Genomic DNA, 26,361 nt, shown 5'->3' with positions numbered 1-26,361 from the left:
GGACGACTGGCGGGCGGCGGGCAGCGGCCAGCGGCCCGCGGACGGGCGCGGGGGCGCGGCGCGAGCGTGGGGTGTGCGGCCCGCGGCCCTCGGCGCCCCTGGCCCCATGGCGGGCCCGGCGCCTCCCGCCGCCGACGAGCTGCCCGGCCCGGCCCGGCGCCTCTACTCCAGGTGGGCTGGGCTGGCGGCGGGGGCGCGCGGGGACCGGCTGGCGGGGGCCGCGGACGCAGGAGGCGGGGGCGGCCGGCCCGGAACAAAGGCGGCGGCGGCGGCGGCGGCGGGCGCGCAACGTGGCGGGGACGCCCCTCCCAGCGGGCCGGCGCGGGTGGGGGGACGCGGGGTGCCGAAGGAGGGTGTCGGGGTGCCCCAGGGGCGGAGGAAGGGGAGTCCGAGGTGGGGGCGCTGGGCCTGCCACAGCCCACTCCCTGCAAACCGGCGAGGGCGGCGCGGCTAGGGGGTGGGCAGGAGGGGCCCCCCTCCCCCCAGTGTCCAGGGCTGGGAGAGGGGCCCCTTCTCCGGCCCTGCGCCGCCAGCAGCTGGCCTCTAGCTCAGCAGGTGTGTGGTGGGGGCTGCCAGGACCTCCCTCCCCCGCCTGGCACCCCCTCCCCACTGCCACAGCACTTGCGGGGAGGGGACCACCGTGTGTCACGGGTGGGGCCCATCACCCCCCACCCACCCACCCACCAGGCGCCTCTGGTTCAGCAGATTGCAGATGGGCTGGGGTTACGGGGCCAGGCAGCGGGGTGGGTGTGTGCCTGCCTGAATAGGCACCTGCCTGGGGCGGCTTCCTGGGTGATGCCAGCGGTCCGGGCCCTGCGCCCCGCGCCCATCGGGGATGGCAGGGTGGCCCTGCCCCTGGGCCGCATGCCTGCATGGTGACTCCCTGCTGGTCGAGGGTGTGCTCCAAGGTGATGCCCTGGGCCTGACCTGGGGTGGGGAGGGCACAGGTCTCTGAGGGCTTGCCGTCGTGTGCAGGTGTCCGGCAGAGCGGGGCCGGCACGAGTGCTGGGCAGCACCCGCTTCCTGGCTGCGGCTCCCAGAGGCAGGCCTGGCTCCTCATGGTCTGGACAGGCGCCCGCCTTGGAGTGACCTCATCCGGTTCCCCCAGCCATCCTTAAACCTGGGGGGCTTCTGAGTCTTCAGGGGGCCTAGTGTTGCCTGCAAGGATTCCGAGCCCAGCCGCAAACCTCGGCCGGGTGCCCCCCCGCCCCTCTGTCACTGCCCCCCCCCACCCCGACCTGTGGAATGAGGCCCCGCTGGCCCCTCCCAGCTCAGGCTGGTCTGTGCTGCTGGCTGGAGACACAGCCCCCATTGTGTGGTCTCGGGATGGAGCGCTGAGCCCCCGGCCTGACTCCCGGGCCCCATGCAGGGGGAGGGGCGTGCCAGTGGGTTTACTGGCAGCTGACACTGGAAGCCTGTCCTTGAGGACCCCTGCACGGCAAAGACCCCCCACCCTCTGCCCCCATGGGAGTGGGGGGCTCTGCAGGCCTCGTCTGCCCAGGGTGGCCGCTCCGATGGAGAGGCCACCTTCTGGAAGAATGACAGGCGTTGATCTGGTGGCCGCCGGCTGTGCGTGTGTGTGCAGAGGAGCTGTGGGTGGAGGGGGCCCCTGGGCGCTTTAGCCTTGGGAGACCCTGCGCGGCGGAGCGTGCGGTCCACGTTGTGCTAGCCTCCCCCTAGGCTTGACCCGGGAGCCTGGTGTGTGGGCAGGGACAAGGACCAGTGGCCTGGGGGAGCCGTCTGTGGGCAGGGGCAGAGCTCAAAGTGAATACCCGAGAGGCCCCCGAGCCCCGCCTGGACTCCTTGCAGGCTGAGCCCTGGGTGGAGGTTGGGGGGGGGCAGACCTGGCAGAGATTCCAAGCACATGGCTGGGAGTCTGCTCTCAGGGCCCGTGAGGAGGCCCATGGGGGTGCGGGTCGGACCTGAGCATGGCGGGGTATGCGCAGGATCCTTTCTGCTCTGAACTGGCTTCCAGAGGCCTCCAGATAGCTGTCCCCTCGGAGCCTGAGTGTCCAGGTAACCCCGCTGTGGCGTGGGAGCCCAGGGCTGCCGGCAGCCTGGCACATGGATGCCCCACGGACAGGAGCCATTGGGTCTGAGCACTTCACGGGTGGCTGTTCCAGAAACCCCAGCGTGTGGGGGGCTCCCTGGGGCCAGGTCGGGTCTCCTCTGCCTTGCTCCCCCCCTGCCCCCCACAATCTGGTGCCTCCTCTTTCCACACCAGCGTTCCTACCTGGGGAGATGAATTCTGTTCTTACAAAGTGGGTCCTGGATTTGGGCTTCAAACTGGCACTGAGAGGGGCCTGAGCGTGAGTGTGCCCACGAGCCCACCCTGTCCCTGGAGGGGGGGCCCTGGGGACGGGACCGGGTCAGGCAGACAGAAGTGGGTGGGTCTCACGGGAGCGATCAATGCTGAGAACCTTGGTGCACTGCCCCGGGCCTGCAGAGGGCCCAGGGGGATGGGCGGGTAGACAAGAAGCTCCCAGAGTGGGGGAACCGTGGGCCCTCCTCTCCTGAACCCCTGCCTTCTGTGAGGCCAGCAGCTGAGTGCTCCTGGCGGGAGCTGGGAGGGGAGAGCAGGGTGGGGGCCTCGTTAGAGGTGCCCCCGCCAGCAGTTACCCGGACGGGGATGCCATGCCGCTGGGCTCCCTGGACGTGTGACCCTCAGGTGCTCTCTGAAGCCGGTGACAGACATGCCTCTCCCCTCAGTGATTCCTTCCCCCACCAGGCCGCGTGTCTCTGCTGTTCTGAGATCACCCCCAAGACTGAAGGGGAGTCAGTGTGGCTTCACTCTGGGAACAGCGGGATGGGGTGAGCGGGGGCCCTGGGGCAGCTGCCCAGGCGCCCAGAGTGTGGGTGATGGCCCTGGACAGCAATGACTGCCTTTAGCAGAGGAGGGGTCGATGGGGACCCAGCCACCACCTGGTGAGCCTCGGTGATGGCCCCCAGGGGACACTGGGCCGTCTGGGGAGACAGGTGGGTGGGGGCCTGTGGGCAGAGGGCAGGGCAGTAGGGACCAGGGCTGACGGCTACTGTCGGACGCCGAGGATGAGTGGGAGGGGTATCGGGGGTGACGTGGTGGCCAGAGCAGCGAGGTCGGCCACTGGGCGGTCAATAAGCACTTCATTAACTGGTGAGCCAGTGGGCAGGTGGCGGGAGCTTGGCAGACGGTGCCCTGCCTCCTGGCCGCTGTGGTCTGGCTGCTGGGAAGGCCGACCCTGGTCAGCCACTTTCAAGGAGAGATGTTCTGGGCCACGCTGGTGCTGGAGAGCAGATCTCACAGGTGGACGTGGCCTGGCTGGGGCAGGCAGCGTGGTCCCTGAGGCCTCTGAGGCCGTGGGCCCAGTCTCTCCCCAGGCTGTGGGGGACTGTAGGTTAACAGTTAGGCACCTGTTTAGCCCACGTGGCAAATCCCAGGTGTAAGGGCCGCCCCTCTCTGGGTTTGAGTGGTGAGGCTGGCGAAGGGGGAGCTAAGACCGCAGCCCCAGGCCCAGCCTGGCTCTCATTGCCCCTGAGCCCAGCCTCTTCCCCCCTGTTTCGGGTTCCCCGCTGCAGCCTCGCTGGGTCTCCTCCCGACCAAGGCCCGTGATTGAGACCGGCGAGCGACCTGGCAGGAGGGGCTGCCCACGGCGGGGGGACAGAGCCCCCAGCAGGGATGGGCCGCTGCGGAGCCCCGAGGGGCCTCGGGCTTCTACCCGCTGCTCTGCCTGACCGAGCCCCGGGGCTGGGCTTCGGCACTGAGCACCCCCCACCGCCGCTGCTCCGCCAGAGGCTCCGCCCTTTGCCCAGGGAGGGTCCCTCTGGCCTCCTTATCAGCTGCAGCGGCTGGAGGAGCTGGGAGCGGGCTGCAAAGGCGGCCCAGGGCCGTCAGGTTTCAGGAAAGGAGCTGGGCTGGAGGGTGTCTACTGGTCTCAAGCCCCCAGCCCCTGGCTCCTCCAGGCCCTACACCCAGGTGAGACTCGGGGCCTGGAGCTCACTCGACGGTCAGGCGCTGGTCACCCAGCAGCGTCCCAGAGGCTCAGGGGACTAACAGGGTGACCTGGATACCCTGTGCCCCCGTTGACCCTGCTGCAGGCCAGGCGGGGCGTTGGGGCGGACGTGGTAGGGGTGCAGGGAACCGGCCTCCAGGAGGATGGGGCGGGGCCAGGTGAAGACCCTGCCCATCCCAGCTCTGGGGGTGGGGCGTGGGGGGTCACCCGCAGTGGGTCCTCGCTTCCCTCACAAACTAACCAGGTGCTCCGAGCTCCTTGGTGCTATGTGACCGGGTTCTGGCTCCGAAGCGGCCACAGGGCTGGGGGGCGGTAGGGGGCGGGGGACGCTGCACCCCACCTGGGGGCCAGCCCCTGAGGGGGCATGTGGACAGGTTCCCCCGTGGCTCCCGCCCGCCTGCTGACGGTGCTGATCCCGGCCCTGAGCCGCCCTTGATCCCCTGATCCGCCGCAGGCCCTGGTAGGCTGTGGGGCACCTGCCAGAGAGCTGGGGAGTCCGTGGGAGCCCACTGCTCTGGGGTGAGGTTGGGCGGCGGGCAGGGGACCCTGCGGCCGGCACACGGCCAGGACTGGCCGGCCGGGGAGGAGGCCCGGAGTCCCCAGTATGCCGGCTGCTGCCCCGGAGGGCCCGCCTGCGGCCCTGAGCTTGGCCGAGAAGGCCGTGTGCAAGGTGGTGTACGGCGCCCCGCGCCCGCGCCCGCTGCTGCTGCCCGTGGGCCTGGAGCTGTGGCTATATGTGCAGAAGATGCGAGACCTGCGGGGAAAGAGGTGCGGTGGGCGGGTGGGCACCTGCAGGGGTGGGGGGCGGGGCTCCCGACCTGGGACCCCCTGCCTGGCGCCTCCCAGGGAGGAGGCCTCCCCCCATTGGCGCTCCCGGAGACGGCCAGACGCCCCGGCATTGCACCCCTGCACCCTTGACGCCTGGGCCCAGGGCCCTGCCCGCGCCAGAAACCTCTGCTCTGAGCCGCTGCTGCTGCGTGTCTGGGCAGGGAGGGGGCTGCTCCTGTGATCAGATTGGGGCCAGTGCCCCCGGGGCTCCGGAAATGCCCACGTTCTCGACCCCGAGTCCCTGCGGAGCAGCCGGCAGCTGGCCGTGTGGCGAGCAGCTGGGCGGGGACGAGCAGGCCTTAATTAAGGAGCCCCGTGCGTGGCCCCGGCGGTGGGGGTGCCGCTGCCCGTGGGCAGTGACGTGGCATCTGGAGGGCCGTGCGCTCGGCGAGGTGGGCGTGTCGTCAGCGGGACACGCGGCCGGGCCTCAAGCCCGGGTCCCTGACCTCCTGCTCTCAGGCTGCGGGGTTCTGCTTGAGTCTCGGGGAGGCTGGGAGAGGGCGGGGTCCCCAGACGCAGGCCCTGCACCCTCCGGGCGAGGAGGAGGAGTGACCCCGACGTGGCGGGGGGGGCCCGGGGAACGCCTTGAGCCTGTGGGGTGCAGGGCACAGGGCTTGGCTTCTCTGGGGGTTTGCAGCCGCGTCCCAGCCTGTTCTCGAGGCATCACCCGGTTTTCTCGGCAATGCAGGGGAAGCGTGAACGGGCACTGTGACCTGTCTCAGAGGGGCCTTTGGATAGGGCGGTTGAGAAGCACTGGCCTAGAAAACGTTGCCTGTTTCTTAGGGAAATACGTCGGCTCCCCCTGTAACTCCTGGTCGTTGTGCGGTCCTAACGAGGAGGGGTTGAGTTCAGGGGTGCAGTGGGCTGTTTGGCGAGCACATTTTAAGTTACTCTACGTTTTCCACGAGCTCTGGCGACACGTGAAGGCGGTGGGAGTAAGGGGATGGGGACAGGGTCTTGAGCCGCCTCCCACCTTTTGCGGGCTGTCTTACCGAGGTGGGGCAGCAGGAGCCCCCGCCCTCTGTTCAGGCCCCCCCCACCAGATTCCTTCTGTGCCTGCCGCCCCCTATGCCCCTCTGGCCCCAGGGCAGGACATCGGCTCAGATGCAGCCTTGCCCCCAGAGGTTAGGAGGCCGGCACGGGTGACAGACCTCCGACAGCTTGGAGGGTGGGCCCCGCTCTAGGACACAGGACAGGGGAGGGGCTGGGACTGGTGTGGCCCCGACTGTCTCGTGACCCCATGAGCCTCCCGTCCTCGGCGGGCATCAGGCCCCGCCCCAGGCCGCTGAGGCCCCTCTGGAGGGTGGCGGGTGGCGCCTGGCCCAGGGGCAGCCCCTCTGCTCAGCGGCCAGGGGTCGGGAGGGAGGCCGTGTCCCCCGGTTGCAGGGCTGGCTGCAGTGGTGCTCACGCCTTCGCCCGGCAGTCTGGGTCCCGGGGTTGGGGACGGGGTGGGCGGGGCAGTGAGGCTCTGGCACAGTGAGCCACACAGCATGCCGGCCTGGGGGTGGGCTCCCTGCGCGTTCACCCTAAGGGAGCCGGGCCCCAGCCGTCCCGGGGGCCCCACGGTGGCAAGGAGGAGCCAGGACCCCAGGCCTGACGGCGTTAACGGGCCCGCCTCTCTGCTCAGGATGGAGGCCTCATGCCTAGAGCTGGCCCTGGAGGGTGAGCGTCTGTGCAAGGCGGGCGACTTCAAGGCGGGCGTGGCCTTCTTTGAGGCCGCCGTGCAGGTGGGCACCGAGGACCTGAAGACCCTGAGTGCCATCTACAGCCAGCTGGGCAACGCCTACTTCTACCTGAAGGAGTACGCGCGGGCGTTAGAGTACCACAAGCATGACCTGCTGCTGGCCCGGTGAGCGGGCCCCGACCCCACCTGCCCCATGCGGAGCTGCCTGTCCTACCCCCGCCCTCCCACACGCCCCCTGTTTCCCAGGGTCCCCATTCTCCTCTAGCCTGCAGAGCTTCCCCCCACACACTGTACCTTCCTGTCCAGCCCCCACCGCAGCCTCCAGACCTCGCCCGCGGGGGCCAGGCTTCTCAGTCCCGGGCACCTTGGCCACAGACCTCCCCCTCCAGCCGTGAGCCGGGCTCTCAGGACCAGCCAGCGAGGGTGCCCGTGTGTGCTGATGGAGCTGACACAGGGTTAATTCCCATCGCGAGGCTCCCGGCGTTCCCGGCCTTGAAACTGGGCTTCATCAGGGCCTCCCTGAGAGCTGGCCTGGTGGAGGGGCGATCCTGGGCTGGACCCACCTGCCACGGGCCCCCCGCCCAGCACCATCCCAGGGATGGTGGGCCCCCCCCCCCCCCGGGTCCTCTGAGGCCTTTACCCGGGCTCCACGCTGGGCCCAGTCCTCGGTTCGGCCCCTGACCCCTTTCTGCCCTCCAGGACCATCGGTGACCGCATGGGGGAGGCCAAGGCCAGTGGGAACCTGGGCAACACGCTCAAGGTGCTGGGCCGCTTTGACGAGGCCGTGGTCTGCTGCCAGCGGCATCTGGACATTGCCCAGGAGCAGGGGGACAAGGTGGGCAGGCAGCGCTGGCCTGGGTCCCTGGCTGGGACCGGGGCCCCAGACGACACCACCTAGGGCCCTGGGTGCCCCACACTGGGAGGAAGACGGGGGACGGCCCCCTTCAGAAACGAGGGCGCTTCTGGCTCACGCGGCGGCTGTCAGGCGGAGTCCCGGGCCCCCATCTTCCATGGCCGCTCCCCTCTCACCGACCTCCCAGCTGAATCCACCGACAGTCCCGTCACTCCTGGACCAGGGGGCGACGGGGGTGGGGGTGGCTCTGGGAGGAAGCCTGGACAGAGAGGTGCTGCTGGGCCCCTGACGGCCCTGCCCAGTGTCCTCCTGGTGACCTTGTGGGGTCAGCATCCCTGCCCCGGTGTGGATGACGTCACTGCCGCGGAGAGGGCACCACCGCCGAGAGGTCACCGACTTGGCCCGGCCACCCTCGGGGGTGGCAGAGCCGGAGCCCTTACCCAGGGTGTCAGAGGGGTGACCTGGGAAGGACGGGACTGGACCCGTCCTTAGTGTCTGGACAAGGTGATGCCATTGCCCTCGTAGCCCCGGGGGCAGGGGGTACTGTGAACTCAGCCGTGGAAACACCAGCTCTCTGCACGCAGGGCCTGGGCGCCTGGCTCCTTGGGACTGCGGCTTTGGAGGCAGCCCTGGTCTCGGTGTCACCCCCAGGTCGGGGAGGCGAGGGCTCTGTACAACATCGGCAACGTGTACCACGCCAAGGGCAAGCAGCTGTCCTGGAGCGCTGCACAGGACCCAGGGCACCTGCCGCCTGCCGTCCGTGAGACGCTGCGCCGGGCTTCCGAGTTCTACGAGTGAGCAGAGCGGGCGGGGCCCCGGGCGGCCCCCCTCCCCACAACACGCACCCCCGGCCTCGGCCTGACGGGCCTCGGCGCCCGAAAACCAGAGTCCTCGAGCTCAGCACGGCGCCGCCCTCGTGGGGGGGCGTGACCCCCGGGAGGGGCCGCGTGGAGGCCACGGGCTCAGCGTCCTCTGGCCTGGGCGGGCGGCGGGGCGTTGCTGGCAGGGATACGACTCACACGTACTCGGCCTCCAGGAGGAACCTGTCTCTGGTGAAGGAGCTGGGGGACCGGGCGGCCCAGGGCAGGGCCTACGGCAACCTGGGCAACACCCACTACCTGCTGGGGAGCTTCACGGAGGCCACGACCTTCCACAAGGAGGTGAGTGGGGCGGCGGGGCTGGGTGCTAGGGCTCCGGGGTTGCCCCCGGGCACCCGGATGTCGGGCTGGCTGTGCCGGGCGGGGGGGGGGGGCAGCCCCGCGACCACCCCGGGCTGCGTCTGCCTCCTCAGCGCCTGGCCATCGCTAAGGAATTTGGAGACAAAGCGGCAGAGAGGAGAGCCTACAGCAACCTGGGCAATGCCCACATCTTCCTGGGGCGCTTCGACGTGGCCGCCGAGTACTACAAGTAGGCAGCCCCCACCGCCCGGCCAGGGAGAGGGTGGCCCCGGGAGGACATGGGCAGGGGCGCCCTGACACCAGGCCAGGGAGGCGCCTCCTTGCCGCAAGGTCTGCCCGCCTGGCCTCCCCAGGGGCCACGGGTTAGGGGGAGCGGTGCTCTGTGTCGCCCCGCAGGGGCAACTGACGGAGCCCAGAGAGACGCCCCCGTGGGCTCCTGGGGCTGCATCTGCATGCCCCCCCACCTGTCTGCCCCGGGAAGGGGGGTTGGGGAGCATGAGCAATGCCCCGGCCCTTGGCGGAGCAGAATCCTGGAACCCCCCTCCCTTCCTGGGGTGACGCCCTGCCGCCCCGCACCCCCAGGAAGACGCTGCAGCTGTCCCGGCAGCTCAAGGACCAGGCGGTGGAGGCGCAGGCCTGCTACAGCCTGGGCAACACGTACACGCTACTACAAGACTACGAGCGCGCGGCGGAGTACCACCTCCGGCACCTGCTCATCGCCCAGGAGCTGGCCGACAGGTGCGCTCCCGACCGCCCCGCGGGCCCCAGGCGGACCACAGCGGCCCGCAGGCGTGCTGGTCCGGGTCCGGGCCCCGCTCTGCCTCTGACCACCAGGGGACCCCCGGGGCTCAGCCTTCCTCCCACCGGGAGGGACTGGGGAGCCCCTGGGCGCTGGCTGGCTGGGCCCCAGTTCCTGGCCCACTGTCCGCCTCAAGCAACACCCGCCCCCCCGCCGCCCTCTTTCCACATCTGTGTACACATCAGTCTCTGTGGAGAGACGGCCCAACGGACAAGACCCCTAAGCGCACAGCCGCGCGTAGGTCTGGGGGATAGTGGCTATAGCCAGATAGTTCAGAGTCCACAGGCCAGGGACCCTCGCAGCTGGAGGAGGGGAGGGGTCTTCTGAAAAGCCGCCCTGCCAGGAGGCTTCAAGGGGCTGCGACTTTGCTTCTGGGTAATGACATCTTGGAAGTAGTCAGAGGCGAGGGTTGTAGGTCGTAAATGCATGTAGAGCGGCTGAATTGTGCGCTTTACAGGGGTTGAGATTATGTTACTTTTACCTCAATTTAAATGTTAGTGAGCCAAGGGAATGAGGTCACTGCTGCCACCAGGGTGAGAGCCTCACCGGCCACCAGGGGGTGGTCAAGGCCAGACCTGGACCACCCACCCTCCCCATCCTTCACCACCTCCCTTGGTGGGGGCCTGATGGGCTGGAGGCTGGGGGCTCGGGACGGTGGGACTCAGAGGGCAGGCTGGCAGCCCTGGCAGGCAGACATGGACTCAGTTTCCCTCCCTGGCAGAGTGGGCGAGGGCCGGGCGTGCTGGAGCCTGGGGAACGCCTATGTATCCATGGGGAGCCCGGCCCAGGCCCTGACCTTTGCCAAGAAGCACCTGGAGATCTCCCAGGAGGTGAGCCGGCCCCGCCCTGCCCTCAGCCCCCGAGCCTGCCCTTCGCCAGCCTTGGAGCCCTCCCCCACCCACTCCTGGCGTTGCCTGCAGACATCTGGGACGCGCGCCTCCGTGTGCCCTGGACTTCTTCCTGGCTGTCGCCATCTCCCGCGAAGGGGCCCCGCCAGCCCGTGACTTCCGGGCCTGGGGGCCCCTCCTTTCCTGTAGCCAGATGGTCAGGAGGGGGCAGCGGGGGCCCGTTCTCGCCCCTTAGAGTGTTAGTGTTGCCTTTGGAAGGCCGCCCTCGGGAGCTCCTGTCCCCAACGGAACTGCGCCAGGCTGGGCCGTGGCATGCCTGCGCCCCACTCCCAAGGGGAAATAACTTGCCAGGGCCAGCCCCAGGCATGAAGGCACAGCCACCCCGCGGGGGGAGTCTTCCCCGGGACAGCTCCACCAGGCACCTTCCTAGAGACGTGGGCCCCTCCACCCAGGCCCTCCCGCCGTGCCCAGGGTGGCCCCTGGGAAGCAGCCTCAGGTGCAGAGCCAGGTCCCCTCCCCCAGCGCCGCCCAGACCCACCACTGCCCTGTGTCCAGGGGCGGGCAAGGCCCTCGGGTGCCCAGGAGGTGGGGTCGGGCAGGGGAACTCGGGTCAGGGGCGGGCCTGGCTGGAGGGGCCCTGGAGCTGCACTCAGGTCCCCCACCCGCCCTTCCTGTGTCCGGCTCCCGGGTAAGCATGAGGCCCCCCTGCCATGCGGGTGCTCGCCAGGGCTCCCGGGGACGCGGGGCTGAGAAAGGCCGCCTGCCCACGGGAGGGCTCCACGTGGCGCGGCTGGACTGGGCTGCGGGGGGCCGTCCGCACCTCGGGAGACCACCCCTCTGGACGCGGTGGGGCCCAGTGCCCTTGGGGGCCCCGGGGCAGTGGCTGTCCTGTGGGGGCCCGCTGACCCGGCCCCGCCTGGCTGCAGATCGGGGACCGCAGCGGGGAGCTCACGGCCCGCATGAACGTGGCACAGCTGCAGCTGGCGCTGGGCCGGCTAGCCAGCCCGGCAGCCGCAGAGAAGCCAGACCTGGCCGGCTACGAGGCCCAAGGTGAGTTCTGGGGCCAGAGACGGGGGTCCCACGCCCCCCGCCCCAGGCTCTGACCTCAGCCTGGGGTGCAGGAGCCTGGGAGGGCAGGGGTTGGCAGGCAGGCTGCCGATGGTTGGTGGGCCCTGGCTCATGCTGGGGGGCTCGTTCGGGTCTGTCCCCAGGCTGGAGAACGTTTAACAGAGCTGCCAGGTTAGGGACAGGGTCCCTTAGAAGGTGTTGAGCACCTGTCCCTGGGGGCGTCAACCTCTGAGGCCCATGACCTGCCTGTTCCGGAGCTCATGGTGGGGGGCAGGCGAATGACGGGCTGCTGGGGGCAAGTTGGGTCCAGAGACAGAAGGTGGTAATGGACAGACAGGATCCCTACAGGGCAAGGGGTCTGGGGCAGGTCCTTCCTGTCTCTGGGGCAGCGAGGGTCTGGGGTTACCCTGAGTGAGCCCCCCAGGTTTATCACCAGGGCAGGTATGAGGATGGGGAGGCTCCTCCCTGGCCGCCCCTCTTCTCTGAGACTGAGGAAGGCCTCCAGGCTGGAGGCTGGGCCTGGGGGAGGGCTGCTTGTAGGGATGGAGCCGGGACGGGGCTGCTGGAAGGAGTGAGGAGGGCCCAACCAGCCAGAGGCCGGGTGCCAGGCTGCAACCTCGCTGGCGGGCTTGCCCCGTGCCGGTCAGTGACGCCCCTCTGGGCAGATAGATGGTGTGTTGGGGGGCGGGGTGGGGAGAGGCGCGGGGGAGGGGTGGCCCTGCGTTCCTCTCACACTGCGGGGCGTGTGAGGCAGGAACTGGACAGGCGGTGGGCCGTCCCCTCCCGTCCAGCGCACGGAGCCCCCCACCCATGGCTCTCGTTTCCGGGGAGCCTGGCCCCCAGTCCCTCATGGCTGCGTTCCCCGGGTGCCCGCTGGCCGCGGCCTCCGAAGCCCCCGGCCTGTCTGGCTGCGGTGTCCGGTCTCCGGGGTTCTGGGCTGTAACACTGGCGGGTGTGTGTCAGTGGCCAGTCTGGAAGCTGGGGGCATGCGTCACCCTCTGGGATGGAAGGGAGGCAGCAAAGGCGCTGGGACCCTCCGCCGCCTCGTGCCGGGGGCGCTGTGGCCCCGCCTTGCTCCCCACCCCTTCCCAACGCGTGCTGCACGCTGATGTCTGCCCCGCGGGCAAGGTCTCCCGAGGGTGGCAGCTCTGTCCAGAACCCCGTGGCATGCCTGGCCCTACGAGACCGCGCTCTGGGAACCCCAGTGGCGGGTGGGGGCAGGGCCGGGCCCAGCATCTGGAAGGACTCCCCTGGAGGCGCGGCCCAGCGGCCATCCGCTCTCCTGGTGTTTTCCTTCTCCTCCAGGCTGGCAGAGGAGAGGGGGCCGTGGGGCGGGACGGGAACAAGGCAGCCTCTGTCCTCCCCGCGCCCGGTCCTCTGCTCTGCCCGGGGCCAGACCCTTCCCCGCCAGGGCCCCCAGAAGCCTCCTCCCCCCAGGCCGCCCGTGCCCGGCCTCCAGCCGACGCTGGATGAGGCCGTCCTCCTGGGAGGACGGCAGCCAGGCCCAGGCCTGCAGAGGCAGATCCAGGGGCCCGGGGATGCCGCTGCTGGAGGCAGGCCAGCACCCCGAGTCTAGGCAGCCCCGGAGGAGACCCCAGGTCCGGTGAGCTGGGGGGTGGGGGCGCCGGGCGGGGACTGTGGCAGGGCTGTCTGCAGGAGTGGCATTGTTTGTTCATTTATTCATTCACTGGTTCATTCCGGGGCATGCTGGGCACCGGCGGTGGTCTGGCCCAGGTTCTGGAAAGCTGGGAGACTGTCTTCTGGGAACTTGTGGGGGGTGTTGCAGGGGGAGCCTGCAAACCCAGAGCCTGGTAGTGAGGGGAGGCATAACCAGCCCTGGCGGAGGGGCGTCCTCACAGGAAGACCTTGGCCTGGGTCGGCGGGACTGGCCGTGGCCCTTGTGGTGGGCATGGCCTCGTGACACCGGCGAGGCCTATGGTGGTACCGGGCCTGGCGCTCACTGGCCGGCTGGAGGCCAGGCCTCGGGGCCTTTGCTCCCTGCCTTGATAAACACAAGGGTGCTGTGTGCAGCTGCTGGACCGAGCCAGCCGGGTCCAGTCCGTGCGACCCTCGCGGCTCTCGCTGCCCCCACCCCAGCAAAGAGGTCCCAGAGCCAGTCTGGGTGGGCGGGGCCGCCTCCTTGCCCCCGGTACCCCAGGTCAGGGTCTGACCTCCCAGGGTGCCCAGCGTGCCTGCCCCTGCCCGTTCCAGTAGGGAGCCCGGGGGGCAGGGCGCGCCCGACAGTTTCCTGCACCCCTGGCGGCATGGTTGGCATGCAGGACGAGGGAGTCAGCCCCGAGCCCTGGGGGGCCGCCCGGCCCCTCTGCAGGACGTCCTTCCGCCCTGCCGCCCCCGCTTGTGCCCGCCACAGCCCCCTCGTCCTCTGGGCCCTGCTCGCGGTGCCCTGGCCCAGAGCAGCGGGAGTCTCCACACACCACGCGCAGCCGTCTCTGGAGGTGGGGATGGATGTCGGGGTCACGTCTGAGTGACCGCTTAGGCTGCGGGCTCTGGCCCTGGCTGACCAGGTGACCTCGCTGGTCGTCCCGGGAAGGTGGCTGGGCAGGGACAAGGGCACGACTCACGCCCTGGGAGGGCTGAAGACCAGCCCTGTCTGTCCGTCTATGCGTTTAGCAAGTGGCCTGCGGCCCACCCAGGCTCCCGTGATGGACAGACCAGGGCCATGGGGCCACGGGCGCTCACCTGTCCCCGGGTCTGTCTCCTCTCTGGCCCCTCTCAGCCTGGCCCTCCGGGGCTCTCCAGGTGAGCCTGCCCTGTCACCCCTGCCCCACGCAGGTCCGCCTGCGGCCCGATGGCCCATCCTGACTCTGGCTCTCCCCCCCGGGGCTCTGTGGCCTTGGCCAGGCTGTTGCCCTGTCTCGAGCCCCCGTGTCCACGGTCCTGGAGGGTGGCCAGGACCTTCTTTGCCGGGAGTGGCCCGGAGGGGACAGCGCATGAAGCTGCACATGGGGCCTCACACAATAGGTGCTCAGCAAACACAGGCTACGTATTCCATTCTTAAAGTGCCTACTATGTCCGGGTCCTTTCTGAGTCTGAGGGCCGCAGCAGCGATAAAAAGTGATGTGTGCGGAAAGCCAGTCATGTTACAGGTGCTTTGGGGGCTGGCTAGGGATCTGGGGTGGGGTGGGGGTAGCCCGCTGTCACGGTCAGCTCGAGCCCCATAAGAAAGTCCACGGACAGGGCGGCCTGCCGGCAGACACTTACTTCTCAAGGTTCTGGGGGCTGGGCATCCAGCAGCGGGGCGTCCACGTGGTGCGGTTCTGTGGGGGGGCCTCGTCCTGCAGCGCAGACGGGGTGGGGGTGGGATTGAGAGTGTGGAGGGGGTGTGCCCCCCGAGGGCCTGTCTGTCTCCTGTGAGCCTCAGTCACCCTCATCACCTCCCAGGCCCCGCCGCCTGGACCGTCGCCTGGGAGTCTTGGGGTTTAAGCATATGAAATGCGGGGGACCCAAACCTTCAATCTGTACACGACATTTGAGTGAAGACCTGAAGGAGGGCAGGGAGGGTGCCCGGAGCTTGGGAAGGAACCGCAGCCTGGGTGAGGGAACAGCCGTGCAAAGGCCCCAGGGCAGGGGAGGGGGTGGGGGCCTCGTGGACTTTCTATGAGCCCCACCCCTGTAGCTGGGGCGTCCCGCAGGGTCCAGCGAGGAGGAAGATTCAACCCAGACCCCTGGGGCATCTCTCAGGCCCTAGCATGGAGGAAGGACCATGGGGCAGGGGTGGGCAGGCGGTTCTGGGTGGACTCCAAAGGTGGAGCTGCCAGGGTTGGGGAGTGGACGCAAGGACGGAGCCAGGGGCCCTGGGCTGGGCAGCTAAAAGACCCGCGGGTTGGGACAAGGCGTGTCAAGATGCCCGGTAGGGACAGAAATGAGGGTGAGGGGCTCAGACTGGGCGGCAGTGGGCGGCTCTCAGGAAGTTTCCAGGCCCGACCCCTGGCTGGGCAGGGCAGGAAGCCAGCCAGCGGCACCTGAATGCCCCCAGTCAGGGCCGGCTCAGCCCTCAGACCGTTGGAAATGCTGGGTTCAGAACGCGCCGTGCAGACAGAGGGCGCATTTAGCCCAGCCCAGCCGGAGGGCCTTCCGCCCGCCGTCCACATGGGCCTTGGGGGGGCCTGCCCCGGAGCCGGGTGCGGCTCAGAGGGGCCGTTGGTGGTGGGGGCTGGGGTGGGACAGAAGCAGCCGTGCAGGGCTGGGGCCCAGCGTCCAGGGTGGGGAAGCCGCGTGGGGCCTCGAGGGGGTCGGGGGAGGGCAGCTGAGAGGAGGCCTCTGCCGGCTAGGGTGAGTAGGCGCCGTGGGACGGGGTTCCCTCTGGCTCTGTCCACTCCCTGTGTGGGGTGGTGGGCACATGGGCCCAGGCTGTGCCCCTCTGGCTCGGGGCTTGGCCGAGGCCCTCCGGCCAGCAGCCATTTTCCGTGGGGGCAGCAGCAGGTCTGGCCTGACCATGGGGGCTGGGCAGCAGGGCTGGGGGCTGGCAGCTGGCCTGGCCCTAGGCCTGCGGACACCTTGGCACGTCTGGTCGGGCCGCAGTGGCCGCTCCCTCCCCAGCTCCGGGACGGTGGCCACAGATGCCCCTCCAAGGACCCCTGGCGTCCCCAGCCTGGCCGGCATGTTCCTCAGCCTTTGGGGAGCGGTGGGGGTGGGGGTGGGGGTGGCTTCTTCCCGCCCTGGGGGCCAGGGCGGGGAGGAGGGCGCGGCAGTCCAGCTGCCGCCTCCAGCCGCTCCGGGATGCCTGCCCCGGCCTCGTGAGGCTCCGGACGTTCCGTTTGTTCAGTCTGGATTGGTCTGGACGACTGGCTGCCAGAGTCGGCTCCGCCCTGGGTACCGTGTCCCGTACGGTGGGTGCAAAGCGCGGGAGCCAGGCCCAGGCTTGGGGTTGGGGGTGCACTGCGGTGCCTGGCCGCAGCGAGGGGCTGGACGGCGCGGCCTCCGAGTCCAGCTCCCCTCGCCTCGCCACAGGTGTCCGCAGGGCAGCTCAGCCTCACAGGGAGCCGGGGGCTGTGGGGGAGCCGGAGGGCAGCCCACCATATCCGTGACTGCGGTTCAGTGGGCGTCTGAGCCGGCTCCCCTGCACTGGGGGCGGGCAGCATGCCGGCCCGCCCGTCTGACTGTTGAGGGGAAGGGGGGCGCCCAGCTCCACGGGGTGTTAACAGGTCCAAGGCCAGAGGTGCCGAGACGGGACCCCCAGAGTGTCGAACGACACCTGAGGCCTTGCTTGCCCCTTGCTCTGCACTTCCTGGGCTGGTTCGGCCTGGCCCTCAGAGGCGAGCTTGTTCGGCCCCCCGGGGAGGGCCTGGGCTGCCCGCCGTGTGGGCACGTGAAGGACGTGGGAGCCGCAGAGCAGAGGCTGAGGCCCGCGGCCGAGCAGACGCAGGAAGGGCATCCCGGGGGAGGGCACAGTGGACACAAAGGCCGGTGGGGAAGAGCCAAGCCCAGAACTCGGTGGGAAGCTGGAGCGCGGGGTGGGGGCCGGTGAGCCTGACCCCGCCCGGCCCCTGCGCAGTCAGCGCCGTCTGGACACCCGGGTACTTGTCCAGTCAGGGCACAGAGGTCATGTAGACATTGTGCTGGCCCCCACGTGGGTCAGGAGGCGGGAAGCTGGTGGTCCCTGGCCCCCGGGCCGGCTGACCTCCAAGCCTGGGCCTGGTGCCAGCTGACCGGGCCTGCTGTCTTGCAGGGGCCAGACCCAAAAGGACGCAGAGGCTGAGCGCGGAGACCTGGGACCTGCTGAGACTACCCCTGGAGCGGGTGAGTGGGCTCGGGTGGCCGGCCGGGGTGTGTGGGGACCTGTGGCAGCCAAGGGACAGGGCGTGACCAGGTTGGGGATGTGTATGTTGAGCTTGTAATGCCCGCTGGGACTCCTGCCTGCATCAGGTCCTTGCCAAGGGAGACCAACGTGCCTTCTGTGGCCCAGGACCCTGCACGGGTCCGCGCTGCCCAGAGAGGCCCCCAGAGGCCCCATGGCTTCCGTGGGCTCCCTTCGTCCTCCCCTTGGTCCCGCCAGCCAGGCTTGACGCCCCCGGGGTCAAGCCGCGGTCCTTAAGCGTGGCAGACCCCCCGTGTCCTGGCCAGCCCCCATCCCTGCTGCTCCCAGGTGGAACGGTGGGCCCTGGTGCTCTGGACCCCCCGGGGGGCACTGTGTGGCCCTGGAGCTGTGGCCTGCCCTCTCAGAGCCTCTGGTTCCCCCAGTGGACTGGACGCTGGTCTCCATTGTGGACAAGGCCCAGGGCCGCCCACGGTCGCCCAGCATTCAGCCCGGGAAGGTGGACGTTTAGGGGGGGCAGTCTGAGTTCCTGCAGCACCGCCCCGCCTCTCCCGGCCCCCCGGCCGCCCAGGCCCCTCTTGTTTTCTTCCCTCGGGCACCTGAGCGCCTCCACCTGGGTTGGCGACCCTCCACATCCTGCGCTGGGGAGTGCTGGTTCGAACCGCTGGCGGCCTCTCCCATGCCCAGCCTTCCCCCCCCAGGAGCAAAATGGAGACAGCCACCACGCGGGGGACTGGCGGGGGCCCGGCAGGGACTTGCTCCCTCTCCCCGTGAGGAGCAGGAAGTACCAGGAAGGGCCCGACGCGGCTGAGAGGAGGCCGCGGGAGGGCGGCCACTCCCCGCTGGACAGCGCGGACGTCCGGGTGCAGCTGCCTCGCACGGTAGGTGACCTCTTCCCAGGCGCTGATGGAGCCACTGGGGGGCTCCCCCACCCACCCTACCCTGCCCGCCTGGAGGCTGGGCCGGGGTCTCTCCAGGGGCCGAGGTCGTGGCTCTCTGCTGACCCCTGGCTCCTGGTGGACACAGGTCCTGCTGAAAGGCCAGGGCACCCAGTGCGGTGTTGACTCATTGGCCGGACGGAGGCCTCACTGCAGGGACCACAGGCAGCCCAGGAGGGGTCTGCAGGACAGCTCGGGGTGCCGCTCAGGTCCTCGGGCCCAGCCAGCAGCCCCGTCCTGGGGACACGGCATGCAGAGATGGATGGACAGGGGCCGGGTGGACAGATGGACGAGGACAGACGACTGAGGGGTGGTCGGACGCGAGATGGGGTAGGCAGACAGACGGGGGCATGGGGAGAGGGGTGGGCTTCTTGCTGCCAGGCAGGCATGCCGCTGTGCCCGGGCGCCTAGCTGGCCTCTCCAGGCCCTCAAGGTCTGGTCAAGGTGCAGGGGGCACAGGGGGCACTTGCCTCTCTGCGTGCAGGTTCAGAGGTCATCCTGGAGCCCTCCCCCCGTGCAGAACCCCTGTGTCCAAATCTCTGAGGATCAGTCTAAAAATAGTTCCTTCAGGAGTTAGTCAGCACCTCCCAGCCTCCGCAGGCCGTGGGTGCTGTGTGGGGTATTCTTAGCTGCTTTGCGCCCATCTTCCCACGAGCCCGGGATGGCCTCCGCTGACCCTACCTGACCCCAGCCCCACTGGCCGGCCGGCTAATGGCCAGAGTCTGTGTCCGTGGAGTGGGGTGACGAGGGAAGGGCACGGGGCCTGGGAAGCGGCCGGGACCCCTGCTCGGGGCTCCATCGGGCCCCACGTGAGAGGGCCTGCTTGCTGCGGACACTGCCTATGGGAAAGGGGCCGGCTGTGGCCCTCCCCTCGGCCCCGGGGACACGGGCTGTACAAGGACGTTGCCCCCAGCACAGCAGCGGCTTTGGGGTCTGAGAGGCCCGAGTGCTTGTCCTGGGGCAGGGGTTGGGGAGGAGGGCCAGGTCAGCCCCGAAGGTCGGGGGCATCTTGGAATGGCCCAGCCAGAGAGGGCTGGGCAGGACAGGGCCCGGCCAGGGCGCCAGGGAGCCAAGGTGGGCTCTGGGGCAGGAAGGCCTGGCTCCACCCAGGACTGTATGTGCCAGCTGATGGCTGTCCGTGCCGTGAGACGGGGGCTGAGTCGGGGGCAGAGCCTGCACCCCGCCCCCGCAGCAGGAAGTGCAGAGACTTGTCTGACTCTTGCACACCCCTCAGCCATACCCGCCTCCCTGCAGTTTTGGAAGGCGTCCCCAAGAGGCACCTGAGCCAAATCCGTACACCCCACCCTCCCACGTGGGGGCCCCAGAGCCTCGGGCCCCAAAGGCAGGACCTGGGGAGGTGAGCACAGGCCGCCCAGACACACCTCGGCCAACCTGCCCGTCTGCCTGGCCCAGCCGCTCCACGCACCTGCAGTCCGGGGAACCCTTCTACCAGACAGATGGCCGCCGAGGCGCAAGCTGTCACGGGTGCCTGTTCACCACAGCCCTAGAGGGACCCGAGCCCCCGGGAGGGAAGGAGACGGCCCTGCTGGGAGTGGTGGGCTGGGGTTCCGAGCCGGGGTCGGCCCCTGACACCCCCAGGTGGGGCCCCGTAGAGAAGGTGAGCTGCAGGCTGAGACGGTGCCCTTGAAGAAAGACCCCGCGACCCGGACCCCGACAGGCTGAGCCTCCTGTCCAGCAGGCACCCAGAAAGAGGCAGCCTCGGAGGCCAGTCCCCGCGGCAGCTCTGAGCCCCGGCGGGAGGGGGCTCTGGTGTGCACATCCCGTCCTCACCTGTCCTGCGGGGCTCAGAGCTATCTCTCCAAGAGGCCTTGGGTGGGTGGCCCCAGGCCAGGCGGACACTGACCCCACCGTTCTCCCAGAGCAGGAAAGGGGCGCCCCCCCCCCCGGGGGCAGCAGGAGGACCAGGGGGCTGCTTTGGCTGAGGGGTCTCGGTCTGAGAGACTGGGCAGAGGTCGGGGTCTGCTGCATGGGGAGGCATCGGGGGGTGGGGGTGTCAGGCCCCCGAGGCCCAGGACAGGGAAGGACTCCACCCGTCTGTCTCCTCCTGGAGCTGGGCCGGCTCAGGCAGGAAGCAGGGGCTGCTGTCCGCGGGAAAGTGCTCCCCAGACAGGTCCCACCCCCTGCCCCGCTGCGGTGACCGCCCGAGGCTCCCAGCTGATCCATCTCTGAGTGTTTACAGAGAGTGTGTGCATGTGTGTGTGTGTGCACGTGCACACGGTCCATTTCTGAGTGTGAAGAGAGAGTGTGTGTGTGTACGCGTGCGATCCATATCTGAGTGTTTACAGAGTGTGTGTGTGTGTGCATGCACGTGCGCATGCAGTCCATCTCTGAGTTTTTACGGAGAGAGAGTGTGTGTGTGTGCGCACGCGATCCATCTCTGAGTTTTTAAGGAGAGAGAGCGTGTGTGTGTGTGTGTGTGTGAGTGCGCGCGCGTGCAGCGGGGGTGGGCGGGGACGGGGAGGCGCCCTCTCCCCGGGGCCTATTTAAGCCTCAGGCTGACAGGGCCGGGTGGGTCTGGGTGGTGAGGCGGCTCCGGGCACTGCGGCCAGGGCTGCCTAGCAGGGACCCTGGCATCCTGCCCAGGCTCCACGTGGTCCCGCGCCCCAGTCCACCTGGCCGCCGCTGGAGCGGCTGTGGATCCGCGTGAGTGTGGGGTCCCCAGCGCAGTGGAGGCTCGTGGCCTGCGGGAACCAGACTCAGGCAGCCAAGTGTTCCCCGCCTGGGCACCGGGGTGGGTGGATGGTCAGCTGGTGCAGTTCCCCAGGGGCTGGCGCCGTGGGGCAAGTCCGTGGGGCAAGTTCGGCCCTGCTCTCCGTCCTGGGCTGCTGGGCCAGCTGGATGGGGCCGCCCGGGCTGGGGGCGGGGAAGGTTCGCGCCTCCAGGGCCGGCTCCTTCCTCCCAGGGAGAAGGTGGGCTGACGCTTCTGCAGGAGGGGCTGGAGTGTGCCTCAAGGAGGCCTGACTTCTGGACAGAAAGGCCGAGTTGGGCTAAGGAGAGGGTGGGGGGAGTGTGGGGGGTGCCCGGGCCCCCAGGTGCGTCCTGCTGGGGTGCAGGGCTCTGTCCCTAGGGAGGGGCACAGGCCTCCCCCTCTCTCTGTGGCCTCGGCCAGGAGTGCCCAGCACGAGAGGCGCCTGCCCTTCACAGGTGCTCCTGGGCTCTGGAGGAAGAGAGCTGCCAGGCCCCGGGCCGGGCCTGGGTTCTGGGCTGAGACGGCTCTGGCATGGCGCCTGGAGAGCCCGGCTTGGGATGGTGCCATGGAACAGCCAGGGGGGTGCCCTCTCAGCCCAGCCCTGGCCGCAGTGGAGGGGCCTTCAGCAACCTGCTCCCTCCAGGTGCCTCTCTGGAGTCTAAGCTTCAGCCCGCCGGAGGCTGGAGGAGTGTTGGGGGCACACATGTCCAGTGACGTGGACCCCCCCCCGGTCACCCCTCTCCTGGGAGGGGCCTGGCACTGTTCACCTGGCCCGTGGTTCACCTGGGAGACCCCAGCCGGGGCCAGAGGTGTGGCTGGGGGCCGGGAGCACCAGCTGTCCTCTGCAGTGGGGTGGGGCTGTGTTCAACCCTCGCCCATCAGCCCGGGGCCCCCGGCCGCTCTCTGCAGATCCCCAAGGCCCTTACGAGGTGAGGCCAGCCCCCCAGCCAGGGCCCCTCTGGACCAGTCGGCGTGGGCTGTCCCTTCCCTCCAGGCTCCGTGGGCACCTGCGGGAGAGCAGCACCCTACGAGGCAGGACTCTGAACCGTGCCCCCAGCCTTGGCTCTGGGCCTGCCCTGATCAAGCCGGGGGTAGGGAAGGGGGTGACCTGAGAGCCTGAGCCTCAGCGGGGTCTCCTCCAGAACCACCTGCTCGGCCCCCACCCCGCCCCACCACGTCCACGTCAGCCAGCGGGTCCTCCTGGCCCTCAGAGGCCTCGCGGCCCTACAGCCTGAGCCCGTCTGTGTCCCAGAACCGAGTCTCCTCCCCGGGAGAGGGGCGGGTGACGGGCTGTCCAGAGCACCGGGGTTCCTGCATTTCCGACACGCCCTCCACGGAGCGTAAACTGAGGCCAGCGGAAGTGGGCTTGCCCAAGGCCCCCTGCCAGCTGGGACTCAGCCCGCCTCAGTGACCTGGTCTCATGCCTGTCCTCCCCGTCCCACCCCCTGCCCCAGAACCGTGGCCCCGGTCCTCCCATCCTGACCTCACCGGGGGGCCTTCTCACCCCAGCATTGGCCCTCCGCAGTGCACACGGTGCCCACTGCGGGCGTCTCCCCCAGGGCTCCAGCCTGGTGTCTGGCCCTCGCCTGCCCAGAGCAGACCTCGGGCCGCTGCACACACCCCTCGGCCAGTGCTTGGAGGGAGGGGCTCGGGGTGACGGCAGTAAGCCTCTAGCCTGACCTCAGCCCCAGCCCAGGGGCCCGGCCCCCACCTGCGCTGTCCTCCGGGCCTGCCCGCCGATCAGGCATTTTATGAACGTGTCCAAACCCCATGGGGCATGGGACTGGGGTGGAACACACACGCCCTCAGCTCCCTCAGGTCGCGCTCCTTGCCTTTGGGGCTGGCACCTCCTGGGTCACTGGCAGGGCCCTGGCACCTGGAGTGTGTGGAGTGGCCGTGAAGGCCCCCCGCCTGCCGCGGGCCTAGTCGCTCACCCACCTGCTCTTCTGTTTGTTCAGCGGACACTGGTGAGCGCCAGGCTGGGTGCAGGGCTCCCGAGGCACACAGGCACGGGGCGGGGGGGGCTGCTGTCAGGCGGTGGGGACCCCCAGTGCGGGCAGGCACAGCAGCGTCACGTCTGGGGAGGCTGATGGAGACCCGGACGGAGCGGTGGCTGAGGGAGGGGAGAAGTGGGGGACGATGGTGTTGGGCGGGGCGGGGCGGGGCGGGGGAGAGACGAGGGTCCGGACCTTGGTCCGAGCCGAGCAGCCCCTTGCCCGTATCTGGGGATCCGCGCGGGACAGCAGGACCACCCCATGGCTGGCCCGGAGCCAGCGCTGACTGCCTGCCCCACCCGCAGAGCATCCCCCGGGCCCCGTCCTCCGACGAGGAGTGCTTCTTCGACCTGCTGAGCAAGTTCCAGAGCAGCCGCATGGACGACCAGCGCTGCCCCCTGGAGGACGGCCAGCCTGCGGCTGCCGAAGCCACAGCCACCCCTACCCTGGAGGGTCGGGTCGGTGAGTCGGCCCCCACCCCGCTGCAGGCTCCGAGGGCGGGGCAGGCCAGCTGCAAAGTGCCCCATCACTGGGAGCCCCTGGCTGCAATCCTCGGAGACCTGTCGTCCTCCCGTCCCCCAGGACACGCTGGCTGTGCAGCAAGTGGGCGTGGGAGGCCAGGGTCTCTGTGGCCCCCGCCCACCAGGGAGCCCCCGGCAGGGCTGACTGAGAGCAGCCGGGGTCTGGGGTTGGCAGAGGCGGTCTCAGGGTCCCTGGGTGGGGTCCCTGCCTCCCCAGCCTGACCTCCGGCACCCCGCAGCCCAGCCCTCGCTGACGGCCTCCCCGCAGACCGAGGAGTTCTTTGACCTCATCGCCAGCTCCCAGAGCCGCCGGCTGGATGACCAGCGTGCCAGCGTGGGCAGCCTGCCCGGCCTGCGCATCACCCACAACAACCTGGGCCACCTTCGTGGTGACGGGGACCCCCAGGAGCCAGGGGACGAGTTCTTCAACATGCTCATCAAGTGCCAGGTGGGCTTGCAGCCCGGGGGCTCCCCCTGCCCCATCTGCACCCCCTGGGCCCCCGGCTGGGGTTAGCCCAGGCCCCCTCCTGGCTGGGGCCCTGGTCCCTCTGTCTCAGGGTGTCTTGGGGGAGCAGCCCCCCTACCCCCGGCTGGCTCAGCCAGTGTTACCCCGTGGCTGCTCAGAACTGTGGGCCCCTTCCTGGGGGCCCTGAGAAGGTCATCTCGGGCCAGCCCTCCCTGGAGCTCAGGAGTCAAGCTGGGGGAATCACGGGGCCCCTGGGGCCGTGGCCTGGGGTATCCCACCAGCCGTCCACCTCTAGGTGGAGAAAACCGAGGGCCAGACTGTACCCCGGAGTGCAGAGGACACGAGGGGTCCAGCCACCCACTGGTCCAGGCAGGGGTTTGGGAAACCCTGGGGAAGTGGCTGGGGAGGGGGCAGCCCCAGCGCCCGCCCACTGCCACCCATGCAGGAAGCTGGGAAATTTCCAGATGTGACATTCGTTCCCACAGAAGAGAGGACAGCACCGCCCTGGGCGAGTCCGCGGAGCCTCCAAACCAGCCCCTCCCAAGAACCCCCGAGCCCCCCGCCCACATGCACATGCGCTCCGGGGACTGCACTGGCTCCCGGCCCTCCTGCTGCAGACCCTGCAGAGAAGCCCCGCCGCCCCTGTGGCCCCCTGACTCCACGGGGCTCTGGGGAGCTCCACGCTGCCCCACCCTGTCCCTGCGGCTCGAGAACACCCCAGAAACACCACTCCTGGGCGCCTCAGGAGCAGACCTGGGAGGCCGCCTGCATAGCCCTGTGTCCGGCCCGGCCACAGCCGGTGGCTCCCTGTGAGGGCCGTTCTGGGGTCCCAGCTCCCAGGTCTGCCCCTGGAGCTGATGCCCAGGGAGGCCCAAGGTGGCCCGAGCGGCACTCAGGCTCGAGTCGGCATGGCCACCAGACGGCGGCCCCCGCTCCGAGCGGTCCCTGCGGCGCCTGAGCCCTGGGCCAGGCCCCGAAGGCTGGGGATGGGAGGCGCCAACCTGCGTGTTTGTGTCCGCCCAGTCCTCCAGAATCGACGACCAGCGCTGCCCGCCCCCAGATGTGCCGCCCCGCGGCCCCACCATGCCCGACGAGGACTTCTTCAGCCTCATCCAGAGGGTCCAGGCCAAGCGGATGGACGAGCAGCGGGTGGACCTCGCCGGGAGCCCGGAGCAGGAGGTGGGCGGAGCAGGAGCCCCGGAGCCCCGGCAGCAGTGCCAGCCTGGTGCCAGCTAAGGCGCCCGCAGCCAGGCCTGCCCCCCACCCCCCAGTCCTGGACGGGGCGGGGGTGGGGTGTGCTCACCAACGTCCAGGATGCCCATGGCCTCCTCCCCCCCGAGAAGCCTCCCGAGGCCGTGGCTGAGGGCAGGCTCTGAGCCACGCGGCCCCGCCCACTGCGCCGGACGCCGGGCACCCAGCCCCCACCGTGCCCCTCCCAGGGCAGCGGGCTCAGGCCGGGGCGCGCCCCTGTCCTGCGCCCGCTCCACGCGGTACGCGGCTTCCCGCAGCCCCGCCCCCGCCCTGCCCCAGGCCCGGCCTTCAGCATGTCGGCTCCAAAGCCCCGGTGCTGTCCCAATCCTCTCCGCTCTTTCCCTGCCCCGCCGCCCAGCCAAATGTGAAGCCCTGCTGCCCACCCCCCACCCCCAGAGGCGTCTCTGAAGCCTCCTCTCTGGGGCCACCAGTGACGGGAAACTCTGTCCTCCCGAAGCTGGCCCCGGGGTGCTGAGCACAGGCGTGCTCGCCCCAGTTCAGCCTCACCGCTGGGGGGGCCCCCCCTCCCAGGCTCTGTCTCCTGCCTCCTGCCAGGGCTGGAGAAGGGGGACACAAGCAGACCCCAAAAGCCTGCAGCCTGAGAGGGCAATGCCCTCCCCCCCCCACGTGGGCCCCCGGTCCCCACCAGGCATGTTGTCATGAGCCCGCGGGGCCGGGAGGCCTGCCACCTTCCTCAATTCCAAGCCCAGGAGTCCAGGAACTGAGCCGGCCTGGTTCTGGGAATACCAGCTGGCAAAGGTCTGCCCCCTGGCCATCAGCAGGGCGGGTGGAGCACCCAGCCCCCAGCCCCACTCTGCGGGGGTGATGTCACCCCCTTCTCCTGCCGGGTGAGCCACTCTCGGGATCGGGCAGAAGACAGGCCCCCTGGGAGACTGCGACCATCGCGGGCACGAGGTGGCCCCTTCTCTTGGGTGGTACCTTACCCAGCCCCACGGTCCTGCTCAGCGAGTGCAAGGAGGCCACTGCACCCCTGCCCCTCCGTACGGCCTGGGGAGCTCGGGGGGCCTCCGAGGGCGAGGGTGGGGTGGCGGGTGTGGGGTCAGAGGACAGGGCTCGGCCACCCTCACACCTGAATGTACGTGCGTATTTATTGCTCACACGTGTGTTTGCCATGTTGTCAATGGGTCCTTTCTAACCCAAGAGGTACATTTGTTCTTGTTTTTCCTGAAAAAATAAAAGTCTGCCAAGTGGATGTCGTCCGTGTCGGGATGAGAGCTGGCGAGGGTCTTCGTCCTCTTGGGGGCCCGGTGGCGGCCTCACCTGGGTCAGCAAGCCAGCCCACCCAGGCTGCCCCTTGTCCCACCCACCCCTGCCCACGGGCTCCGTCCCCGCTGTGCCCATCGCTGAGGGGGCCAGAGCTCAGGGGGGTGAAGCGGCAGCCCCAGGGACACATGGCTGGCGAGGACCTGGGGTTGGAGCCCAGGTGTCTCTGGCCTC

The 26,361-nt window shown here is 69.7% G+C and overlaps 1 protein-coding gene across 2 annotated transcripts; it reads left to right on the top strand.

Moving 5' to 3' along the window:
* Window positions 1-91: 91 nt before the first annotated feature.
* On the top strand, window positions 92-26,116 carry GPSM1 (G protein signaling modulator 1). 2 transcript variants are annotated; one of them, XM_061154286.1, is made up of 14 exons: window positions 92-171; window positions 6,445-6,666; window positions 7,201-7,336; window positions 8,006-8,148; window positions 8,391-8,514; window positions 8,646-8,761; window positions 9,115-9,270; window positions 10,053-10,161; window positions 11,106-11,229; window positions 16,937-17,007; window positions 17,725-17,904; window positions 22,971-23,127; window positions 23,426-23,634; window positions 24,676-26,116. In XM_061154286.1, the coding sequence occupies exons 1-14, from the start codon at window positions 107-109 to the stop codon at window positions 24,886-24,888; spliced, it is 2,025 nt and encodes a 674-aa protein (XP_061010269.1). In that variant the 5' UTR covers window positions 92-106; the 3' UTR covers window positions 24,889-26,116. The 2 variants fall into 2 exon arrangements, with proteins under 2 accessions (XP_061010269.1, XP_061010270.1); XM_061154287.1 differs by lacking the exons at window positions 92-171; window positions 6,445-6,666; window positions 7,201-7,336; ... (6 more) ...; window positions 16,937-17,007; window positions 17,725-17,904 and adding an exon at window positions 20,432-20,625.
* Window positions 26,117-26,361: the final 245 nt, after the last annotated feature.

Source organism: Dama dama, chromosome 11, assembly GCF_033118175.1.
Source record: "Dama dama isolate Ldn47 chromosome 11, ASM3311817v1, whole genome shotgun sequence".
NCBI lineage: Eukaryota > Metazoa > Chordata > Mammalia > Artiodactyla > Cervidae > Dama > Dama dama.
This window is presented reverse-complemented; position numbering and strand designations above follow the sequence as displayed.

Excerpts from the sequence above, each read along its gene's own strand:
- GPSM1 (XM_061154286.1), top strand. The coding sequence starts at position 107 with ATGGCGGGCCCGGCGCCTCCCGCCGCCGACGAGCTGCCCGGCCCGGCC. Across the intron at positions 6,667-7,200 it reads CATGACCTGCTGCTGGCCCG|GACCATCGGTGACCGCATGG; the intron begins GTGAGCGGGCCC and ends TCTGCCCTCCAG. Across the intron at positions 8,515-8,645 it reads CCACGACCTTCCACAAGGAG|CGCCTGGCCATCGCTAAGGA; the intron begins GTGAGTGGGGCG and ends CTGCCTCCTCAG.